At 40.2% G+C, this 25,231-nt stretch overlaps 1 protein-coding gene across 1 annotated transcript; it reads left to right on the top strand.

Moving 5' to 3' along the window:
- Positions 1-8,155: 8,155 nt before the first annotated feature.
- Positions 8,156-18,419, top strand: LOC110954013 (dnaJ homolog subfamily A member 3, mitochondrial-like). Its single transcript, XM_051945817.1, has 12 exons — positions 8,156-8,382; positions 10,606-10,733; positions 10,964-11,047; positions 11,356-11,565; positions 12,258-12,410; positions 12,564-12,711; positions 12,915-12,979; positions 13,487-13,615; positions 14,506-14,621; positions 15,818-15,912; positions 16,656-16,797; positions 16,921-18,419. Exons 1-11 carry the CDS (start codon positions 8,178-8,180, stop codon positions 16,781-16,783), a joined length of 1,461 nt encoding a protein of 486 aa, XP_051801777.1. The 5' UTR covers positions 8,156-8,177; the 3' UTR covers positions 16,784-16,797; positions 16,921-18,419.
- The last annotated feature ends 6,812 nt before the right edge of the window (positions 18,420-25,231 follow it).

Genomic DNA, 25,231 nt, shown 5'->3' with positions numbered 1-25,231 from the left:
CAGAGTGATACTGTGGGACCATTCAGTAATTCAGTAGCACAGTCTGTAACCATAACAGCCGCATCATCTCCATAACAGAGAGGAGTGTGGAGTGTCATACAGGACATGGTTTGACTTCTGCTCTCTCTCTTGCTGTTGATCTGTGCTCTGCCCTTGAGCTATATCAGCAGCTGTGTGTTTCTGAAAGATGAATGTGAAATGTTCACTTTCCACTGTCTGCAAGATCGTTTTTTTCCCCTATAACCGTATGGACAGATGCACATCCAGTAGTAGCAGAGAACAAGTCAATAAATCAACCGCTCAACTGAAAAAAAAAAGCATTCATTCTTGAATTTGGATGTACTGAAAGTTACATGCTACATTTTTTTCTGCCTATTAAAATGACATTGTATGTACATGGAAATCCACAGCAATAGCAGAAAATAGAATAAACATATGAAAGTGCAAGCTCCATGAAAGACTACACATACAGCTTTTTTTTTTTTTTTTTTTTAAATCACATTAAATGGTGGAGGACACAAAGCTTTTACAAAAGTAAACAGGTCATATTAATGATTTATATATTCCTTTTGTCATGCATTTGTATTGTTCTGGCAAATATAATTTATGTATGAGGGTGATTCATCACTGTTTTACTATAAATAAATATACCAGCATGCATGTTTTCCATCACCATCGAAACGTAGATCATGCATTTAGAAAGATAGTGCTTGAGTAGAAGATTTCTGATCATCATTCAAAAGACTTCCTGGATTCTGACTGACTGGTAAAGAGCAATAGCTATTTATTCTAATTCCCAAATCATGCAACCAATGGCCAAATAATGACTTAAGACTCACATGCCTCAAGCTGTGTATAGCTGTGAAACTGTCAGGTGAAGGACTCAACGTGTTAGTGGTATTGAAACTGTCTGTAGGGCTCTCAAGGCGGCATCATAAGTACCTGATAAGTGGTGTCTTAAATCTGCTCATGTTGTCTTTCTAAGGTAGTTATCACATCAAAATATATTCTACCGGAACACAGTGAAACAAATGATAACAAAAAAGGACTTGAAATAAACACAATAGCACATGAATTTACAAACAGCATAAAAACACAACCTAAACCTGAGCATGTTTGTCCTTTTCATCATCACTAGCGACATCCTGTTGTGGTGGAGGTCGCGGTGAGGAGGCACTTTCGGCTAGCTGATTAGCAGACGACTCATTGAAACATTTTAACTCTTTAAAACCAGAATAACTCTCCAAAACCACTCACAATTCACTCAGCACATTGAAAAAATACATATAAACATCTTGACAATAGCATTTCATATAATTCATGCTTGAAGAAGGGGATAGAAGAAACAACGTTCTGACAGTTCCGGTCCAAGAGGAGCATCATGGTTGAGAGCTCCCCCTTCCGAGGTCAGAAGCATGAGCAATCAATCGTGACCATTAATCCTCCAGTCTGAACAAGTGCATCAAAGAATCTGATATCTTCTCAGCTTACTGGTACATTTTTAACAGTTTTAAAAGTCTTTTCAGCCCTTTAGAAACAACTTTCAATAGTATTTGTAGCCCTGTCTTTCTTTTTCTTAGATGAATTTCCCCTGTTTCTATTGCTTATTCATGAAGCCACCAGTTTCTTAATTCAAATCCATCTGTCACTCTACAATGTGTCATCTTTCATTACATCTTCAAACTCATCTTCGAAATATCTTTTAAACTCAGTGTTCACCACAACACAGGCTTTGATTTACAGATTTGTAATCTCAGTAGTGCATAAAATTATCCAAGCTGAGGGTGACACCACTCTGAGAATCACTTGGGTTCATGTTTCAGACATGAAAAACTCTACCAGAGACTGTGAAGTGCTTCTCATAATGTGTAAAACCTGCTGTTAATTTTAAACCCTCAAACATGAAAGAGATTACAGCATTGCCACAAACCCAACCAAACCCATTTCATCCAGCGTCATTTTCGACATGCAGTCTACCGTAAAAGCAGCAATCTAGTTGTCACTGATTTTACTGCAGACATTCATGTCAACATTGCAATCAACATTTTCTAGAAGTGCTGAAGATCTGGGTCAGTCCTGTTGTGTTTCTCTGCGTGTCTGTGTTTTGGCCTGAGGTATAAGGTAGCCGTGCTGGTGCCTGACAGTGAGGCTGATGTATGGAGCCACATTACCATCATTCATAACCCCAACACACTAATTACAACCACAGGCTTGCAATGAGCACTGCTGCTTTGAACCCAGCACTTTATGACAACACTGCGGGTTTTTGCGTATGTGTGTCTGCATGTGTCGAGGTGGAGGAGCAGCGGCGAAAGCGGTTGAGTAAAGATTGACACCCCTGCCCCACCTCCTACTGACTGGCTGACTTGACCTCGACCCTCCACCTCAGAGCTGCAGAGATTAAAAAGCAAAGAATTACCAGAGAATGAGCAGCAAACTCTTCAGTCATTCAAATACACCGACAGATGTGATCATATAGCCCTCATTCAGCATGTTAGGCCTGTCAACATTCACATGCACACACCAGGACACCGCATATGTGAATATAGAAGATGGAGCATCCTTACTGAGATAATAATCATCACTCAGTGCGATATTTACATTACTGGGTGGCAAGTGCCAGCCTCCTCAGGAAATACATTCCACGCAGACGCACACAGCTGGGATGCTGTTTTGCAGGTCGCCTTGGAGACGACGGGGAATGAGAGAGAGATGGCAGGGAAGAAGGAGGGGAAACTGAAAGGGAGCGTGAGCTTCTCTTTCATCAGGTCACACACACTGACATCCAGTCTTATAAGCCCTGACATTACTCCAGATACAGAACTCTTGATCTTTCACCTCAGCTTTTGTCTGTCATGCCGTCTTCCTGTCACATCAATAGACAGCCTGTTGTTGCTTGGTGTTGTTAAGTAAATATGGGACAACTAGAGGCCGGTGTCTGCTATATAAACTCAAAGAAATTAAACCATGTTTGGCCTTCTGCATTGCTTACTATGGCCACAGGAATCTACTGTTGCCAGTTAAAAAATAACTCTCTATTTAATATTTTAAGAAGCTTATAAAACACCAGTATTTTAAAGAATGCTCAAACATTGCATCTTATAAATGATTTTACAAATCATAGAGAGGACAGTAAATGATCATATATATATCAAAAGTGGGAAAAAGATATCAAAATGAGAAGCTAGGGGCAAATTTATTTAATACAAAATGGTGCAGGGATATTTTTGGACACCAGTTAGATTTCATTAAGTGGGAATTGCCAAATACAATTTGTGCTAGAGGCCTAAGTAGGACGTGGGAACATATTTGCACATGATCTGGGAGTGCACCATGGTTTTTGGTTGAAAAAAACATCTCTGGGATATTGGAGAACTGTCAGTTTCTTACTGCTTTTACACCAGCAGGTTAAATTCCTTTGCGACAAGGCGATGGTGCTTGTTACAATAAAGAGCAAATTTAGTATAAATTTGATGTAGTTTAAAAAGTTGCACTGATCAAAGCTGCAAGACTTACACGGGAAAAGTGGAAAACCCCCTGATGATCCCTCACTGTGAAACAATGGATTGATTAAATTGAAGATCTTGTCACATGAGCACATGCTGGTAAGATTTAATAGTGAGGGGGAAACAAAAAAGGTATTGGATCAGCTCTGGTTAAATGTTAATTTAGAGTTGAACTAGACTTTAATTGAGTTAATGACCCTTTTTCATGTCCATGGATGTTTTCTATTATCTGCAAAGGTTCTGTTCTTCATCTGCATTATAATATGCTGCACAAACACAAATAAAGACTTGAACATTGATACTTTTACGTTTTTGTGTTCGTTGTCATGGGAATTTACATGGCTCTTTGTGTGATGATGCAGCAGCCTAAAAATAAAACTTTATTAGCTGTAAAGAAAAGTGGATGGCTGTAACTGTGGATGAATGTAATTTGGATGAATGTATTTTATTACACTGCTGCTTTGATGGAGTTAGTCCTAACCCCATTAATCTCTCTGCAGTAGTTGTTTCAGGCTTCATTTGGCATTCCTCTAATTCATGGCAACAATGTCTCCACAAAATTATGTTCTCACACAACGAAAATGTATTCTCAATTATGTTGCAGCATAAACATATTTTGTCCTGATTTATGTTTGTCTGTAATATAATATAAACAAGTTTTTAAAGTCCTTGCTGTTCATTTTCGTGCTTTCCTCGACCACACATGGAGCTGTTGTTAATTTGATGAATGCTGCCACATTCTATACTTATTCCTGCTTTTGTAGCTTTACTTCATCGCTCGTTTTAATTAATGGATTCATTTTCGATTCCTGTATTTTCTTCCTGACCTATCTTGCCCTCTGTGCCAAAGGCAGCTTTCCCAGAACTGAACGTGCAGCCTTATTTTGACACCTCATTCAGTGCCTAACACCATCCACCTGAGGACCCTGTACTGGACCTGGTCACATCTACTATCAAAACCCAATCATTTTTGAACGGTTGCCAAGTGTGGCACATTTACCGAAGAGATGTAGTGAGGCTTCTAGTTCTAAAGAACAGTGAAATCTGCATGATGTGGAATAGTTTGGCAACAGGACTTTTACTCAGGAGTCCATGGTTTGCGTCCTATGTGGGAACATTATTCCTCAACTTAAGTTTTATTCACAGTTTGATTATTTTATTTTTCAGTAAGGTTTAAAGTTGTCTAGCAAAATGCCATGCAACAGAAAGAATTGATGCAGGATCAATTTTTGTCATAGCATTAGCAGGCATCCGCTTTGGTAAATGTGACACATTTGGAAGCCTTCGAATAATAGTTGAGTTTTGAAATTATAATACAACATTTTGATCTCATCATATGTTACAGACACAAACCAGAACAACATACATTTCTGCTACAGCGTAATTGAGAATACAGTTTAGTTGTGTGAGAGCATAATTTTGTGGAGACAGGGTTGTTTCTGCTCAGTAACTTCCTCAGTAACCATCAAAGAGCCTTGGTTAATAGCCAGAATCAAAGACGACATGTTGAAGACGCCATTAAATGTTTAAGCATGAGCTATTATATTTATCTGGCTTTTCATCGGTACTTAACTGCAGAACATCTAATACACTATTTCTTGTGAAAACAATAAATTAAATCTATAACATTTAATTATTTAATGAAACATTTTACTGAGATGCATTCCATGTGAAAGATGTTTTTCTTGGTGCTATGACTTGTGGTGGTGAAAAGTTTTCTTTAAAGGGTTTTTTAAAAGCTTTTAAATGGCCTTTATTGTGCACTTCTATAATAGAAGTGAGGGTGTAAGATACTACAAAACAGTTGTACAGCTATTGTTGCCTTTAAGTTGTTGATAATTTGCTTGACACAGACCTGCAAAGAGAGGCTGGTCTGAATGTGAAAAACAATGTTAATTTTAGGCAAAAACTTGGATTCTCGCTCATTTCATGAAGCTACCAGAATTGACTAAGCTGCAAAAAACATGCATGACCCAGCTCTGACATTTGCCTGATGCAGAGGAACATTGTTTGCAGCCCACCACTCTTTCAGTGACATTTGAACCCTCACTCCAGGACACAAAGGTCAATGTCCCATCACAGCTTTGAGATTATTAGCGTCTGACTGCTGCTGTGTCAGGGGAACCTAATGACCCTTGGAATATAGTATTACTTAGCTTTGATTATTTTAGCAACTTTATCATAAAAACAAAGCTGTTTTTTGAACTGGGTTCAAATAGTACAATGACACTACGTACAGTAAAGGGCTCTAGATAAGTGTCTGTCAGCTCAGTGATGCCATCTACTGTCTCTGTAGTGCACAAGCAAGCATCTTTATGACTAATATTAAATAAATTAGTGAAAGCAAGTTAAATTATCAATAACATAATTGCCAAAGTAACTTGGGATGTGGTGGCATGGCTCAGTGGGTAGAGTGGCCGTCTTGCAACCACAGGGTTACTGGTTCAATCCTCAACCCATCGCGCTCATGTGAATGGTGAATGAATGGTTGTATTTATATAGCGCTTTTATCCAAAGCGTTTTACATGATACATCACATTCACACACTGATGGCGGAAGCTGCCATGCAAGGCGCTAACCACGACCCACCAGGAGCAATTAGGGGTTTGGTGTCTTGCTCAGGGACACCTCGACATGAGCTCAATGGGCCGAGGATTGAACCGGCAACCTTCCAGTTACAAGACGGCCACTCTACCCACTGAGACATGCCGTCCGTCCAGGTGCTCCTAAGCAAGACACTGAATCCCTAATTGCTCCTGGTGGGTCGTGGTTAGCGCCTTGCATGGCAGCTTCTGACATGTGTGTGTGAATGTGATGTATCATATAAAGCCCTTTGGGTACCTTTCAGGTATACTAAAGCGCTATATAAATACAGACCATTTGATTTAGCAACATGTCTACACTGACTAGATATTATTAAACAGAGAAAAACAAAATGCATTGTCTTTACTTTAAAGGAAAATGTGCTGTGTGATACTGTGCTCGACGACCCTTCACCTCCATGTTGACCTATTATTCTTCTCTCAAGAGTAAAATATGATATCTTTATTCTTAGTTAACTGCATGACATCTATAATTGCACTTTATTTCCTTCACACATACATAAATAATATCAGAAAAAATGTGCTTAAAGGTGAGCCCTTAAAATGATGGAAAAAGAAAAGCAACACAAAAACTTTCAAATTCATATAAAAAGCATTGAAAAATGTCAAAGATTTAAAGATAAAGCACAGCATAAATAAAAGTAGAAAGAACTTCAGTAAAAGTACAGACCCAATTAAACAGGAATTTACAGAATATGTGAAAAAGGCACATAAAATAATAAAAGCTGTGGAAAAAGTACAGTCCTTAGCCTTGTTTTTGCTACAGCTTAAGCATACTATGTCTAAGTCTCAGGGGCGGCTGACTCCACAGTGGGCAGCATGATGGCTTTGGGCCACTTCACCATGTTTGGTTTGAACTCTGGCCATCATTTGCTGATGAGCAGCAGATCTAAGTGACATAACAGGCTTGTACTCAGTAAACATATTTTATATATATATTTTGGTCCCGACCATTACTAGCAGACATTGAGTAGGGCCGTAAACTTAATTCTATATTTAGCTAGAAGCCAGAAGCAGGGATCTAAGAGTTGCTGATGTGTTCTCTCCTCTTGTGATAGTCTGTTTTCAAACAGCAGTATCAGTAAACTACAACTTCAGTGTCATAGTTTATCTTTTATAGCCTATAATTTCTGTGCAAAATGTTGCAGGTGCTGCACTCTAATAGTCCACCAACACGGCTATTTTCATGACAACTATAATTCTTCTCAGGTTAGAACGAGACGGTATGTTTGTGTGCAAAGTTGCTTGAGGGAAGAGCACAGTTTGCACACATCACAATAAATGTTTGCTTTTTTGTACCTGTTAGGGGAGTGCAACGGACATTTTTACCTTTCTGTTAGTCAACAGAGTTTCCACTAACTTACACCTGACATCTCACCAGACTACACTCTACCACTGAGTGTTTTACAGCAGCTAGGGACAAAATATTCCGCTAAATTCAAGATGCTTTATTGAGTTGAATGATATTGCTAATAAAAAAGTGGAATTTGAAATTGATGAATAAAACCATTTAATTATTATTATTTATTACCTGAAAGCTGTAGGTCCGCTCCAACTCTAATTTCTTTTTAATCATGATTCAAGACTTTTCGGTTTGCCACTGCTTTCCTATTATAGCTTATTTTAACTTGTTTGAAATGAAAATTGTAATTTCATGTTTTAATATATTTCAAATTTTCCTGTTCTGTTCTATGTTTTATTATATTTATCCTTTTAATTGTGCTTTTTGTGCTTGTCTGAATGTTTACAATGCATTTAATGTTTTAATGTAAAGCACACTGAGTTGTCCTTGTGTACGAAATGTGTTATACAAATAAAGCTGCCTTGCCTTGCCTCTTACTACTATTATTTTGTTGTTGATATTCGCGAAAATGCATAAATATATTGCAAGCGCACTAAAATGTGTACTCATGGTACTGTTAATAGTTACACTCCACCAGTAGTGTTATTCCTGCTTGCTTGTCCTGTTTTGTTTAGTTTTTTTAATTTTTGTTTTTGCATTTTTGTGACCGTTTTAATTTGACCCCGCACATGCGCAGACCGCCACTGACCCGGTAGTGACGCAGAAATGGCGTCGTCCGCTGCCCGGCTCACTGCACGCTGGTTAGCGGCATCTGGCTCTTCTGGACGTCGTAGCGGCTGTTTTCTTACTGTTCCTCCAAGATATGGAGGAGGTAGTCAGGCGGTGGTCCCGCAGACACATCGTGGAGGGACAGCGGCCACCCTAAGCTCCTGGTCTCGCGGAAATGTCGTGACATTGAGCGGACTGACAGGTGAGAAGAGTTAGCTACCTGTTAGCAAAACACTCCAAAAGTTTCGAACAACAGCAGGTTTTCTGTCGTTGATTACGCCGATAGTCTGTTTAAATGTTCAGCCCTCCGGGGTTGAAAAAGGTGCAAATGTTAGCATCAGCCTGTAAGTTATGTAAAAGCTAGCGTTGTCCTCCAAGCTTGGTTAGCCGGCTGCATGATGTAACTGCTGTCTGTGTTACAGTGTGACAACGGTCTGCACCATCACTGACCTTGCTACGGTCACAATGCCTGTATGTCAGCATCGTTTGGGCATTTTTGGAGTGATTTCAATGTACTGGCAGGAAAAGATGCACTGGATCAGCAGTTTATCAGAAAACAGGGACAGTAATACGGGATTCATTGCTCTAAAAACAGTCTGTTTTTGGTGGTGTGGATTCTGCTCCATGTTAGCATGATGGCATCACATAATGGCTCTAGGTTTGTCAGCTTCTAAAGGCTACTTTAGCAACACATTCTTGGAGTGTTTTTGTAACCTGTGACAAATTCAAGGAAATTGTACAAAGTGTTCTGGTGAGGTGTTGTGCCACTACATGCTTCCATCCATCCATCCGTTCATTATCTATACACCGCTTAATCCTCAATCGGGGCTGGAGTCCATCCCAGCTGATTTAGGGTGAAGGCAGAGACACCCTGGAGAGGTCACCAGTCTATCACAGGGCTACACATAGAGACAAACAATCACATTCACATTCACACCTACAGAAAATTTAGAATCACCAACTAACCTCAGCATGTTTTTGGACTAAGGGCTGCACAGGAGCTTGGTGGTTAGCACTGTTGCCTTGCAGCTAGATTAGGTAGGTTCACATCCATGCCTGGGTCTGGGATCTTTCTGCATGGAGTTTGTATGTTCTCCCTGTGCATCTGTGGGTTTTCTCTGGGTACTCCGGCTTCCTCCCACAACCTGTGATAGTCTGGTGACCTGTCCAGAGTGACCCCTGCCTTCTCCTTAAGTCAGCTGGGATAGACTCCAGCCCCCCAGTGGTCCTAATGAGGATTAAATGGTGTATAGATAATAGATGGATGTTTTTGGGCTGTGGGAGGAAGCCAGAACACCCGGAGGAAACCCACACTGCACAGGGAGAGCATGCAGAGTCCACACAGAAAGATCCCAGGCCGGGACGCAAACCAGGATCTTACTGCTGTGAGGCAACAGTGCTCACCACCAAACCACTATGCAGCCCTACATGCCACCAGAGGAGCTTCAATAGCCTTCAGCATTGATTCTCCATAGCAATTTTGAGACATGCACTCCTTCTGGTTAGTTTTGGGCAGGTTAGTTTTATTCCTGAATGAGCACCCCAGTCCCATTTACTGAAAATTTCCGACTGCAATCTTACCAGGTTAGACCTAATAGCATTTCTGTGCCACGTTTGGTTGTAATGCCGTCACATTACAGTCATGCGCGTGTTGTGGAGACTTTTCCCACACCAATCAGCACCAATATTGGTCCGAAAACCAGTGCTTTGCTGTATGGGTTTATACACTGGAGGGTCTGATCTGTTTTTTTTAGTACGGTATGCTCATATAACACAGCGTTTAGCCAGTCATCACTATGAGGACTTTTAATTTTGATTCATGACACCTTCAGTTAAATTTTTCAATAGTATTCATTTTCAATTTTAAGACATTTTTCATGTGTTAAATGGCAGCAACAAATGATTATTGTCCTTGGGTTGATTATCACTACTGATAACATCAATTAGGGTTATCTTGTTGATTTAAATGCATGGTGTAATATAAAACATAAAAAAGTAAGTTGTTCTAATTAGCTGTAGCTCCTAGAGATGTGTTTAGCTAGCTCATTTTTTCAGCTAGTAGTCCAAACCCAAAACTTTGCAGTTTGCCAAAGAAAAGTACTTAAAATCACAGAATATCTGGCTATAATTTGAGTGATTTTAGTTTACTGTAAATACAACTCAGTGAGCCCATATTGGATTTAAATTGGGCATCTGTGCAGAGCAAAATAATTGTTTCTGAGCACTAGTCTTGGATTATATCTGCAGGGTTTCTAACTGGAGTATAGTTACGCACTTGGACATAATTTCAACTTTCTGACACATTGCAGTATTTGCACAAACATAATAATTTTAGACCTTTCATCATAATTTACTGCAGCTACTAATATATAAATATAAACCACTTTTTATGAACAGTTATTATTTGTTTTGTTTTCCTCCGCAGGGGTAAAAAGCACCACCTGCCGCTTCTTCCACTCCAGCAGCAGTCTAGCAAACAAGCAGGACTTCTATGAAGTCTTGGGTGTCTCTCGCACTGCCTCACAAAAGGACATCAAGAAGGCTTACTATCAGGTGTTTGACACACTTTGCTGTATCAACACACTATTGTTGTGCATAGCGCTCACATGTCTCAGTAATGTCTTATTATCAAGTTTGAAAACAAGGAAATTGGACAAAATGTTTGGCAGTAAAACATGAGATGTGAAAGTATCTGATGTCTTGTTTTGAATGCCTATGAAATGACAGTTAAGTCTGCATTGTCATTTTTTGTTCTCATCTTTCCTCACATTGTTTGTCTACAGTTGGCAAAGAAGTACCACCCAGACACCAACCCAGATGACCCAGAGGCCAAAGAGAAGTTCGCCAAGCTGGCTGAAGCCTATGAGGTACAAACCAGATATATTCTAGTCCCCTCTCCAGTTATAGACAGTGCACTGAAAAAATATTTTAAATTTTCATGCTTAAATGTTTCAGATCATCGAACAAAACACAAAGATAGCCTAAGAAAAGCCAACGTTAATTCAGTTTATTAAAGGAAAAATGCTGAAATATGCAAAAATAGAAGACATAAGGAAGAGGTCAAAACCCTTATCACAGCTCTGCACATTATAGAAATACAGGAGAATTAGTTTTCAGATTATGTTTAAAGCTTTGCATTAAACTCAGCGCTTCATTGCTCTTTTGTTGTCTGCAGGTGCTGAGTGACGAGGTGAAGAGGAAGCAGTACGACACGTATGGAGCAGCAGGCTTTGACCCGACCCGAGCTGGGACTGGTCAGGAGCAGTACTACAGGGCTGGGGGGAGCAATATCGACCCCGAGGAGCTGTTCAGGAAGATTTTTGGAGAGTTTTCAGGAGGCATGGGCTTTGGAAACATCCACAACATGTTTGACCAAAGGCCAGAGGTAAAAGGTCCCTATGAACACTGTAGCATTCAAATGTTTTGTCCTTTTAAGACCAGTATTGAAATATTCAGGTATTTAAACACTTTTATTGTTATTTTAGTGAATAATTAGTGACACAGACGCAACAAGAAAAGCACTCAGAGACCGCAGTAGTCCACCAAGGCTGCTCAGTCATCGTCATTTCCGATGGCCTAAATATGTAGTGGGCGACTGGAAAAAATGGGTCACAGAAACACCCCCATGGTTTAATCAGTTGTTCCTTGTATTATTTCCGACAGATAAGTCCCGATAAGTCGGCAGCAGTGGATTTGTTGTAGGATCACTGTTGTGTGATCGTCAGCAGGCAGCTGAAGTGGTGTTTGCATGTTGTCATAGTTACAGTGCTGCTGTATCACAACGATACAGAAATCTTTACCAAATCCATGGATCCAGACTATAAGCCACATCACTGCCAAAATCTTATCACTTGGTCATTGTGTCATTTCTGACCTTCCCTGGAAATTTCATCCACATCGGTTAGTCCGTTTTTAAATAATGTTGTGCACGGACAGACAGACAGACAGACAAATGTACGCCGATCGTCACATAACTCTGCCTCGTTCCTTGGCGGAGTAATAATCAAACGGATCATTAAGATGTGAGTGGTGCTTTAAGTGTTCCGTTGTAAATATATTTCCTTCATTTTTCCACAGTTTGTGATGGAGCTTACTTTTACCGAGGCGGCAAAAGGAGCAAACAAGGAGCTGAGCGTGAACATCGATGACAGCTGTCCAAGGTGTGATGGGAGGGGCAACGAGCCGGGCACCAAGGTGTCTCGGTGTCAATACTGCAACGGTACAGGCATGGTGAGTTTAACACTGACACTCGACAGCAGGATAGTTAACAGAGCGCTTTAGCTTGTTGGAGCATCCTGAAGCTGTACGACCCTCTCTTGGACTTCACCAAACTCCTTCACTGTGCCATTGCTCAGTATGTTATTGTCTTGTCGCCCCCTGCAGGAATCGATCAACACGGGTCCTTTTATGATGCGCACCACGTGTCGGCGCTGTGGTGGGAAAGGATCGATTATAAACACACCCTGCGCTCTGTGCAGAGGGTCAGGCCAAACCAAGAAGAGGCAGACGGTCAACGTGCCTGTACCTGCTGGTGGGTTTGTCACCTGGAATCTCACAAGTCAAAGATGGACACTAACTCACAGATCTCTTTTAACTCCAATGTTTGTAGCAACTGCGACTGAAATTCCTGATCCTTAAAGAGATGCTCAGAATGTCTCATCTTGTGCCAGACTTAGATGTATGACAACATGCTTAAGATGGTAAATAATGACATTCTGGGAATTCTTCTTACAGGAGTGGAAAATGGTCAGACTGTACGCATGTCAGTAGGGTCAAAAGAAATCCTCATTACATTCAGGGTGAGTATTATTTAGTCGTTACTTTTAGAGCATTACATGGAAAAGCTCCACAATACATTTGTGATCTTTTAATTCCGTATGCTTCTCATCGGCCACTTTGATCTTCTGAACAAAATCTATTGACGGTACCTGACACTCGCTCCAAAACTAGGAGTGATTTGGCATTCCAGTCTGTTGCTCCTCGTTTGTGGAATGCTTTACCTCGGTCCTTACATCAGTCGACTCTCTGAAAACACTGCTGTTTAGACAAGCTTTTGGTTGACTGAATGTTCAGTGACTTTATTTTAGTGTCATGTTGTCATGTGTATTTATGTGTTGTTCTGTATCATTAGCTATGTCATTTTGCACTCTATCGTGAAGCACTTTGTGAATTTTTTTTCTACGAAAGGTGCTGTAGAAATAAAATTTACTTGCTTACTAGTGCTGTTTTCACTGCAGTTACGGAGTTACTGAATTCTAGCCGTGTACTGGAGCAGCTGTGATGTTTGATGTGTTGGAAACGTGCAGGTCCAGAGGAGCCCAGTGTTCAGACGTAACGGAGCAGACATCCACTCTGATGTGTTCATCTCCATAGCCCAGGCCATCCTGGGAGGAACAGCCACGGCACAGGGCCTCCATGAAACCATCAGTATGGTGGTAAGTACCTGGCAGGGTTAGATTGTACTGACGAGAACATCAAACATGATCCTCCGAGCTCTCCCTTATACTTAACCCTTTAAGCTTCAGTGTACCGCCGGCGGTACACCTACTAATTTGCATAGGAATTTCAAGAATGTCCGACGGGTGCAAACGCGATTATACAAACACTATACACCGATGGAAAGCTTAGATTCTCATGAATCCGCCGGTATAAACCACTTTCAGATGCGATTACCACAGCGGGTGAGAAAAACACATTTGTCCGACAAAAACGAATATCCATCCATCCGTTCTCTATACACGGCTTCAAAGCACACAGCGCGACTCACATTTCCGGGTTTATTATTACACACAAAAAAAAGATTCCACAAAAAACGGCCATAATCCAACCTTTTACATCAGATGACACAAGCCAGGAAACTATTTTGTCCAAAACATGTCCTGAAGTCGGTATAAAATCCCCGAATCGGTCGTTTTCAAGGAAATGCACCTCCCGATGCGCGTCCAATATTCCCCATATTTTTCGTAATTTTTTTTATTTAAAAATAGAATATTAGCGATTTTTTTATACTGAAAACGGCTGGAATTGACTGAAGCTTAAAGGGTTAATATAATATGAATCTGTTGATAGTCTTGGTGCTATTTTTAAGTGATATTTTATTTAATTCAAACCTTACATGTATTTGTTATTACATTGATTCAGTTCAATTGAAAATGGGTTTAGAGTTAAGTCTGTCCTGTGTAGTGGTTCTGTCTGCCTTCTTCTACAGCAAAATGATAAGAACGTGTTCCAGTTTTCTGTTCTGTAGAGTTTCTCGCTTTATGTGTTGGACACACACGTAGTGGCAAATTAGCTTTCCTTTTCAAATCTTCACCTGTGTTTTCAGATTCCCCAGGGTTGCCAGGCTGATCAGGTGATCCGGCTGCAGGGGAAAGGCATCAGGAGGATGAACAGTTACAGCTACGGAGATCATTATGTCCACATGAAGATCAGGGTGCCGAAGTAAGACGCACGCAGATGTTCTAAATCTGTTTTCAGTTCGCTGTAGCCGTGAAGTTGTCCTAGACAGCACGTCATGGTCATGTAACAGAAGTGTTAGTTAGTTGTCACTCTGACATGATCATAAAATTACACTATTTACAAATTACATGCACGTTACTGTTGTTTACACCTGCAAAGCTTTTCTTTTTCTTTTTTTTTGCTGTAGATTAAGTTTACATGTGAATAGAAATATTTCTTTCCAAGTTACCAAGAAATATGTGTGGATTCATCTGCCAGAATGTGGATTTTTTTCTGTGGCATAGACAGCCAAATACTACTTATTTTAACTAACTGTCGAGGTTGTATAAGTTGGTCTGTTCTTTGCTTTTTTTTTGGACAACCATTAATCTGATGTACTTCACACTTTGTTATTAGTTTATTGTTGAGTTCTGAGATGAACTGTGTCAAGTATGAAGTTGTTTGTATCAAAAATCCTCATATTTTGGCTAAAAGTCGTTTTCTGTTGCACTTTTTCCAGGTTTCAGTGACACTCTTTGCAGTACTTCATTATCAGGCAGCGTGTTTGCAGCACCTCACTGACTGTAGCTCATCACAAACTTCCCACAGTCCTATCCCTACCCTGTATGAAGTTCCTTTGGACACTGTCTTTAGTCTCTATTTAATCACTTGTTATGTCAAAGCAAACAACTTCTAAATGTCCAGTTTTTGTCAGATTATTGTCCCATGGCTGGCTTGGTTAGCGTTAGTTCTGCTCATCAGGATCATTTTGGCTGTTCTTACTTTCTAGTAGTGACACACAAACAGTGCCCCTAATGAGTGTATCCTCATAGCTGTCCTCTTGTCAAAACACTAACATTATGCGTGTGTGTGTTATTTTTTTCTGATATTAGGGCACAGAGACTGGACAAATTGCCTGAAATAATGCTTAATATCAGTCTAGGTTATGTCATATCTGTGTTTGCAGTCCAATTACTGCAGACAAACTTTGGCAAAGTGAATGAACTATTTGCTGGCACTCCCATTTTCCCCTGCGATGAATGACTTCAGTCACTCCTTAATGCTGCAAGCCATAGTCGGCCTGTTTTAAACCGGCTCTGTTAGTTTGTTACATTTTATGACATGATATTACATTGTGAATTGGAATAATTACATGGTTTAATTTGTATGTCAGTAATTGTTTTCTCTTTGCCCTGCAGGAAGTTAACTCGAAGGCAGCGCTCTCTGTTGCAGAGTTATGCAGAGGAGGAGACGGATGTTCAGGGGACTGTCAACGGCGTCACCCCTTCAGCAGGTCAGGACGAGAGTTCAGCTGCACCGTTCAGTCAGAACATCACTCCACAGACGCATACACACGCATATTCCTCTTTTATTTTTCAGTTTGTGCATCCTTAATTTCTTTCCCTTGACTCCCGTCCTCGTGTTTTAATCACCTCTGCCAGGAATGTGAGTGTACAAGGCGAGGAGACACAAGTAGAAAGCAGTCAAGGCGATAGGCATTGAACAACATGAGGCATCTTTGAGTCAGAGCTGTCGTTTTAAAGACGTTTGCCACCTATGTCCATTGTTTTGTTCCAGCCTGCTCCTGTGTTTTATGATGTCTGCAGATGATGGTGTCATGACATCTTACAACTCTTTTTTTTTTTTTTAACAAAGAATTCAATTCACAACATGTCATAATGTGACAAGAATATCCAGATATCATACATTGGGATGTATTTGCATTGTGAAGTATAAAAGAGGCACGACACACAAAAGACTACTTTACAATTATAGAGTGACGTCATGTAACAGAGTGATTTATATTAAATACACATAGTTCGTATATTCCACCTGTGTGTTCCACCTCTTTTATGTGTCATGGGTGCGGAAAAGACTTCTGCAAAAAGGTACAAGGAGGATTCCCCTGTCCATCCTCACTCGCAGATCACAGGCAGCAAGACAGAGGAGACACGGAAGCTTTAAACGGAGAACTTACGTGAGCCTATAGACACAGTTCCCCTGTACTCATCTGATGAAGTGCATGTTTTTGTCCAGGAGGGGGCAGCAGCACTTCAAGCTCCGGTGCAAAATCGACCAGCTCAGAGGAGGGACAGGACAAGCAGCAGCAGCAGAAGGAGGAGGAGGGAGGCTTCTTTTCCAAACTAAAGAAAATGTTTAGCTGACACTCGGACCACAGGTCAGAGCTTTAAACATCTCACTCCATCCCCCAAAGACAAATATTGATTAGAATGTAGTTTTCTTTTAATGAACATCAACAGTGTGGCTGTGTTGTCTTTTAACCTACGTTGTACCTTTGCAGGTGAAAAATGAACACGGTAAAGAAGGAAAAAAAAGTCCACCGACCGGCCTCCATGCTGTGTCCTGCTGCTTGGGAAGTTGAGCACGGTGGAGGAAGACGGAAGCAGAGTGGTGTTTGTGTTGACACAATCACACATTGTTGAAGCTGCGGTTGGCAAACGGGCCACATAGACGACAGGTCCACCCACATACACCGACTCATCACCACAGACAGGTGCTGGACTGAGACACTCAAGATATGCCTGAAAAGAGAGGAGATGGCGACCAACGCGCACTGATGCGGTACAACTGTCCTCCCTGCTCACTGAGGCGGTGCTGCACTGACACTCGCTGTCTGTCAAAACTAAAACCACATGAGATGAGCTTTTAAATTGGTAGGCAAAAAAATGCAAAGTTAGCGCGGTAAAGCAGGCAATAAATTGGAGATAGCGTTTTGAATTTGAAATAAAATATAGTGTAACAGTCTAATTGTTTAATCTGAGACTTTTTATGTGCAACACTGTTTCTTTAATACGGTCCTAAACACATAACAGATGTATAACTGTTAATTCTTGAGAAAGTTTTCTTGTAATTTGGTAATAATTATATTAAAAAGGCATTTTTCAGTTGATAAATCTCTAATTAGTACATTACAATGATTAGAGATGAGGTCAGCTCACCGTGCAGAAACTACATTCACTTCAACACATGTAGAGAATGAAGCTGCTCATACAATACATTAATTTTTACTCGGGTTTAAATGGATCCAAATTGACCTTTGTTTTCCCCTACAAAATTAGCAGTCCTTTCAGGCATGGGATATGGAGCACTGCTGCTTGTTCAGTGTGTTAAAGTGAAGGCCTTCTGACACTTAAACATGCATCTGAGACATCAGTACTGCGATTTTGTGTCAGCATAACCGTTAATGACGCTACATGCAGTTCAAATTTGTGCTGTGTAACATGGAAAATGTACTAGTTCCAGCCTAGTAACATATTAACTTTGCCGCTGTGACCTTTCCAGTAAAGTAAGCAGGGTGCTCATCCAGACATGGAGCCGACACGTTCAGTAGTCATCAGATTTAACACATCCTTGTCTGTAAGGAGATAAAGAAAAGCAATACCACAAGCTTTATTTCTCCAGTATACCATTTAAAATGCGCTGGTTTATGAAATTTGCAGCATGCTCTGAAAATCAAGAATTAATGTGTCTTTTGCATGCGTTTTGTCTCCGAACTTTGCCTCTATTTGGTTAGTAATTCTTGCCAAATTACACATTTCTTACAAGTCCTGCAAATCAACGTGCTGCCTTTTCCCCCTCATACTGTCCGTGGCTCTTCATAGATGAGGATTACACTAAATATATTCTGGTCAGAAGGAAGTATATTCCACCGCTTAGCAAGAAATGAACACGAGTGGAAAATGGGAAGCCTGATCTACAATATCTGTTCTGGTTAGTTGTACCTGTACGTGGCAACAAAACTGTGCAAAAACGTATTTAAATAAAGCTTGAGGTAATGAACGCCTTTATTCAAGTCCTTTTTTTCTTTAGAAGTGTAAAACTTAGCCAATAGATGGCGACATTGAGTCAGTGAAGTCGAGATTTGCCATTGAACACCTACACTGAACTACTCGCTCCGGACACACTCAGACTGAAGCTCTCGGACTGTTTGATGTGCTCAGCCGCCCACTACATTACCGTGTGCAGCGTCTGAACAGAAGCTTTTGTGAGGGTCATCTGGAACACTGGCTTCACGTCGGGGTTTTCCAGCTGTGCTCACATTCAAAGTGGTCAGTCTTCACAAACAGGCCTCAGAGAAATTTATGATATAATATGAAGTCAGACCAACACAAAGAACAGGCCTGTGGCTGTTCTGAGTCCCTGTGATATGTTTTCTGCTAAAAAAAAGCGATGTAATAGATCATTGTGTTTCTCAGTAAGACCTTCCTGTTAAAGGATTACTTTTTTTGTTTTGTTTTTTTTGTAGGAATCCTTTGCACATGTTTTCTCTGATAAACATCGGTCTAGACAGATTAGCTGAATTCTTTTAGCAGCTTAATCAAGTCTTTAGTACGTGTGTTGAATTAATCTTAAGTTCTTGCGTTGGGTGCATGAACTTTGAGATGTGTGATCTGTAAATATGTTTAAAGAATAATCCCGTTTCTGGTGAGTAAAACTGTACTTTTTGGCCAATGCTTGAAGAGCTTGTCTTTGGGGTTTTGATCATAGCAGGTTGATCTTTGGCACCTCAACTTGTCAGTAAAGAAAGATGATGTTTTCATCTTTATATACATGGACGTATTTGCTTGTCAGACTCCAATAGGATTATAGGATAAACTGAAAGTGTTTGTGCAGCATGTATCACACGACACGGTTTTCTTCCATGTTTACCCTTTTAGCTAATTCTCTCAGAATATCTCTGCATAAACTGATAATGCTTAAATGAAAACATTTCTCCTTTTGGAAAATATGGACTAGAATCTGATCTAAATTGAGCAGAGCAGGTTTACGTAGTGAGATGAACAGTAATGTGCAGCAGGCAGGGAAATCCCAGAGTTTTAACTGAAGCTTGGTGTGATTGCAAGTCGGCATGCGGCGTTAATCAGCGGTTGAAATTAAATTTCACTTTGTTCTCTGCTGAGCCAGTCTGCTTTTCTAATCACAATCTGAAACATGTGGTCCAAACAAAGTCTCAGTCCAGATGAGCTGCTACGTGTTTAGGTGCACATCTGGAAACAAATTGTGACCAAAGCTTTAATACTTCGGAAAATCTTGGAAATGAATGTAATATAGTGACACTCCTCACCTTACTCTGAAAGTCCTGCAGTGGGGCATTGCTCTTAAAGATTGTGTTTTGGCACATTTTGCTTTTCTTGAATGGTTGGAAGTGAAGAGACCAAGGAAAACCTTTCAGCAGTGAGGTGAAAGAAAGGCATACGACATGCAGCTCAGGCCCTTGGCTGAAACCACGCCAGAGACGTTGCACTTCTGTGACCTTCAGCTCCCATGCATGAAGGCATCTTAGCTTTGTTTAGTTTCACAAGTAGAAAGTGGAGATCAGAAGCGTCTCTTAACAAATATGAGCCTTCATAAGTAAACCCTGAGAAAAACTTAAGGAATGGGCTTTGATGACATCACATCAGGAAGGAGATTCTAAGTTTGTGTAAAGCAGCCAAGTTTCCACCTTTCCTTTTCTAGGTTTTTAGATGTTGTAATTCACTACCATTCCTAGTAATTATGATGCTATTAGCAGCATAAATCACTCTTCTTCCCTCATTTACAGCATGCCATGATGAATGGGTTGCTGTTTTCTCATCTCATCCCGCTAAAACCTTAGAGGGAGAAAAACCACAGTTCACCTTCACTCATCCACCTCTGATTCTGAGGGGAAGCAGAGAAAAGGTGTAAAAGAGCAACGGAATTTAGAAGTAAGATTATTTTCCTTGCATCGGTGTCTACATATTAGACGTCACTGTAAGATTATTGCCTTGTATCGGACAAATGAAAATCAAAGGAACACCTCAAGTCAAGTTTCTTTCACTAAAAGAAGCCCAGCTAAGCCACACAGCATACTGAACACCACTTGAAGCATACAGTAGGTTAAAAAATGTTCACTAACTCATATGTTGTATGAATAAACATAAAAGACACAGTTTAGTAACGTGAAGCACCTTCTTTCTGAGGACTTTATGAAGTCAAGTCGAACAGATTGTGATATTTTTTTTTGTAGAATAGAATGAAATGGATTTCACTGGAACTTTATGTTCACAGTTAAGGCCATTTTAACCACTCTGCTTTGGATCATATTGTTTATGATTTTCACTTGCTCGGAAACAATTATTTAACAAAAAGTGCTTTTATAAATTGCTGCTTCTGCTGAATTTCACACCAATCCAGCATCGTGATGTGCTGCTAGTTGAGGAACGTGTTGCAGCTTTAATCTGCACCGGATCACTTTGTGCTCTTTGAGAAGCATATAGATTTTCAGATTTTCACTTTTACCACCTCTAAGCTTTAAACTCTGAAGGTCACTGTACAGGATCAGTTGAGCGGGAATTTCTGTGAAAATAAAGCAGTTCAGGCTCCTTCATATGCCAAAATAAGAATTAGTTAACTTGTGAAAATAAGTAAAAAGCAAAACAAGGTCCATATATAGACAGTTGAGTTTGTCACCCATCTGTACATTGGGCAGCGAGCACATGCTATTCCCTGAAATAGTGAAGACTCCCCCTCAGTACTCCCACCAATGCAGGCTGGTGGGGGTTATCTCCATTATTGGAAGCTGTTTTTCCTCTGTTTTGCAGTTTAGCCTTCAGGTAATATCGATGCGCACCCATACAAACAAACACTTCAGGGATCGAGATTTAAATGTACACCCCCTGTCAAAAGTTTTAGGACACTTTCTCATTCAAATAAAGTAGAACCTGTCCTACAACTTTTGACTGGGGGTGTATCTACGAAATTTGGTACACATGTGCAGCACATCAGGCTGAACAAAAAAGTCAGTGACAGCCACATTCCAAACCCAACAGGAAGTGAACTATTTTGTGTTGAATGTCAGATTTTGCCCATTTTTCGTTTTTTTTCTAGAGCGAACTCCTCCTAGGGGGAAACTCCAATTCACCTCAAATTCGGCCAGTACATACAGGAGGCCTTAATGATCCAAAGTTATTAAAATCTTTTTCCAAAGTCAAAGGACGTGTCCGTGGCGGCCTCTGGAATTCTGATCCTTCGCCATGAAATTCCAAATGCTGTGTAAATGCCCTGAACATGCTCCAATCTGCCTGAAACTTTACATGTATGATCAGAGTCCTGCCCTGATCACATCCATATGATGAAATACACCCCCTGTCAAAAGTTGTAGGACAGGTTCTACTTTATTTGAATGAGACACTGTCCTAAAACTTTTGACAGGGGGTGTATGTCCAACAAATTTTAGCTCAGTCATCTATTATTAACAAGGTGACTAAAAATTGCTTTTGTTAGCAGGTTAGCATACCAAACTCCATGTTTTCACAATTGTATATTAGCCTTAGGCCTTAAGCTACATAATAAAAAGATGAGATGTGCATTTATGGTATAGGAATGAGAAATACAAGCATAAATTAATTTTTTTGGCAACTGAATGGAATGAAGAATTTTGTTATTGTGTGTCTTGTCAGTGTGTCATATATTATTATTATAGAGCACTGTGATGGTTTACACACTCCAGAGTGTTTTACTTGCCTATAATGCAACTAAAATATGTCCAGTTATATTCATACACAATGTGCTTATTGCTAGTTATGCACTAAATTTAGTTTTCAAGCATACAGGTAGAAGAAAAATAGAGTTCATCCTTAGTATTTTTTATTAAACTTTAGCGTCAACCAAAACATCTTTATGTCTCCATATTTCACTTCTTATATTTATGATTGATGTGTTCAGAATAGCATTAAGTTTATTATCATATCAGGAATCTATTCATTTACAGGAAGTGCTTATGTAAAAAAAAAAAAAAAAGTTCCTTTTAAAGCAGGCTTTCTTCTGCAGCACAATCTTTAAGGATTGACATGTTTTCACTATCACTGATTTAAAAGATTACTGGTTCCTCTGAGGGAACAATTAAAGTCTGACCCCTCTGGCCTTTTCAAAACCAAGATTTGCACTAAGTCAAAAACAAGTTCCTGAAAGGCTAAAAGTTAGGAGGCGCAAGGCTTTCACTCAACAACTTGGTATTCAGATCCACAGCTATATATTATGTTAAACGCTGAATGGGAACACACATGCGACAAAGAGCTTTACACAACGATGAAGTGACAGATTTTGTCCCAGACGACTAGACTTTACCAAAGTCAATAAAAGGCAATTAAATGTTGGACAGAACTACCACATTATTTGACCTTGTCCAGCCATAAATGCCAAAAGCTATACAGACCTTCAGCTATACAAACAGATAAAAGCTCCTGCCTGCCAATCATGTGTGGCTGCCATTCGGTTGCTGGGAGTAACTGGGAAAAGTAAGAAGGCATCAAGGGGTGGTCTAATCAACTTTTTCCCTCTAGAATTACAGAACAAACAGCCTCACATCTTCTCACAGGGAAATACAAAAAGGTTAAAAGCAGAGTGTGGCGGATAATTGGAGTTGTAGCGTGCTCCTCTTGTGCTACTGTTGCAGACTGATGTATAGATATATTCTGAGCGCAAGAATGCTGTCTGTGGGTAAAAAGGCAGTGATTGAATGCACATTATAGCTGCCTGTTTGTGCAGGGAAACCCCGTCCGCATTAGAGAGCATGAATGTATGGAAGTTTATCTCCCAGCTGGTGACAGCGTGTTAGATTTAGTACCCTCCGTGCCTGGAAGCAACCCGTCCTGAGCCTGGTTTACCAGGATTATTCAGTGGCGCGGCTGGTCTGTCCACTGGGAAATGGGTTTTGTTTAATGTGGAGAGCACTAAGCCTGGGATTTGTCTGCTTTGTTCCCAGTGGGTTCACTGGGTCTTGAGGAGGAGGATACTTGAGGGTTATAGATGGGCCTAAGCTGTCCCTGAAAGACACTGAGGCAGTGGGTGAGCCAGATGCTGCAGAATCCTTTCAACAAGTGAATTACCAAAAATGAGAAAAGCTGCACATAGGAATTTTATTTACAGAAAGATATACACAAGTCATGATGATTTAATCTCTTACAGCAGATAAATCTCCCACCTGCACCTTTCTAATGTCAGAAATGTGCTGGCTGGCTGACAACTTTTAGAACTTTGCAACACTGAAACAAACAAACTTGCCTCGCGTTGGACAGATGTGCGGAGGTGGGAAGTAAACACGACTGGAATTTTAATCTTAAGCTCACCGTTTTTTTTTTCATTATGAAAATAGATTTTTCCGTTACTTTTTGTTTGTACAAGTGAGCGCAAAGCTAAGTACCTCACAGAAAAGCACGTTTGTCTTCATTGTACGATTCACTGCATCTCACCTCCCTCTGTGATGGCAGGGTTTAACCCGTCTTTGAACTACACTTCTGACATGTTCATACAACACTTCTAGTTCACTCTGAGGACACTGTTAATATCCTACAATTATGTGATGCTTTTTCCAAGGTAATTCAGCATTTTAAACACTTAGCACATCCTGTTGTTTTTCTTTTGAAGTTTTGGAATGAGAAGATCAGCTTCATGTTTGTGTGTGTCTGGTAAATATTGAGCCGGGAGTTGCTAAGCCATGTGGGCATTAAGGACACTGTGGGTCAGGTTGTGTCTGACATTTTGTTGGTGTATTGAGGTGAATGTTATTTGATTGCAGCCTCTATTACTCTTGGGGTCCTCCAGGGCTCTATTTTGGGTCTTCTCCTGCTCTCCTTATGGTCTGTTTTTATGAACCACTGCATTCCTTTTCATTGTTTTGCAGTCTATCTGCCTATTTAAAAGAAGTAAAAACTCAGTGTAGTCCATGCTTGACTGCAGAAAAGATATTTTAAAAAAATGGATGGATCACCGCTTTCTTCACCTGAATGAAAATAGGACAGAGATTGTTATGTTTGGTGGTCCGAACCTTTTGGGTCATACTGAGCACTCTTGGCCCTTTGTCTTCATACAATAGTTTTTTATTCCCCTTAAAAACCTTGATCTGATCTTTGACAGATTTTTGTGAGACTTTCAGCCAAGATAAAACCTTACGTTCCTCACAGAGTTATCCATGCTTCCCCACTGTTCAAGACTCATCTCTTTTCATTGACCTTTGATTCAAGTGGAGCTTGACACTTTGACTTCATCTCTTATCATTATGTATCATTTATTGTTATTATTCTTTTCTTATTCTTATTCAGTTTTGTCTTTTAGTCATTGCATTTTTCATATTTTAATCATAGTCTGTATATAAAGATGTATGTAGCATCTGGCTCCAAAAATTAAGCCCACCCGGAAGTGTCAAAAACTTGCAATATCACGCCGTCTGCTAGGGTTGGCTCCAAAAAGCTTTTGCTCCATAGACCCCAATTCATCACCGGAAAAAATAAAATTTGATAAACTGATTTTCTACAGTTCAGGATTTTTTTCCCGTTAGTTTTTATGGTCAAAATGAGAGATCAGGTGGCCGATCTTAAAATAAATCAATACTGAATTTTAAATAAATCGTTAAAGTTGGCGGAGCCAGGGGGCGTGGCTATACTTGATAGACAGTCTTGTCTGGAATGATTGACAGATCCTTTTATTGCGAAAGCAGCAACAGAAGCCTCTGCCGTAAAATGTGGGCGGGATAAGAGAGTCATCAGCTCTCAGTATGGCCCGCCCATAGACACTGCCTCCAAAAAATCCAAAATGGCGACCAGGAAGTAGCAAAATCCGGGCTTCATTTTCTC

The sequence above is a fragment of the Acanthochromis polyacanthus genome, chromosome 3, assembly GCF_021347895.1.
Source record: "Acanthochromis polyacanthus isolate Apoly-LR-REF ecotype Palm Island chromosome 3, KAUST_Apoly_ChrSc, whole genome shotgun sequence".
In the NCBI taxonomy this organism is placed as follows: domain Eukaryota; kingdom Metazoa; phylum Chordata; class Actinopteri; family Pomacentridae; genus Acanthochromis; species Acanthochromis polyacanthus.
The sequence above is the reverse complement of the archived record's forward strand: the minus strand, read 5'-3'. Positions and strand labels throughout refer to the sequence as shown.

What these genes read in the sequence shown, in the direction of transcription:
- LOC110954013 (XM_051945817.1), top strand. Translation starts at nt 8,178, where the DNA reads ATGGCGTCGTCCGCTGCCCGGCTCACTGCACGCTGGTTAGCGGCATCT. An exon ending in TCAAGAAGGCTTACTATCAG is followed by an intron (nt 10,734 to 10,963) that starts GTGTTTGACACA and finishes GTTTGTCTACAG; the next exon opens with TTGGCAAAGAAGTACCACCC. An exon ending in ACTGCAACGGTACAGGCATG is followed by an intron (nt 12,411 to 12,563) that starts GTGAGTTTAACA and finishes CGCCCCCTGCAG; the next exon opens with GAATCGATCAACACGGGTCC.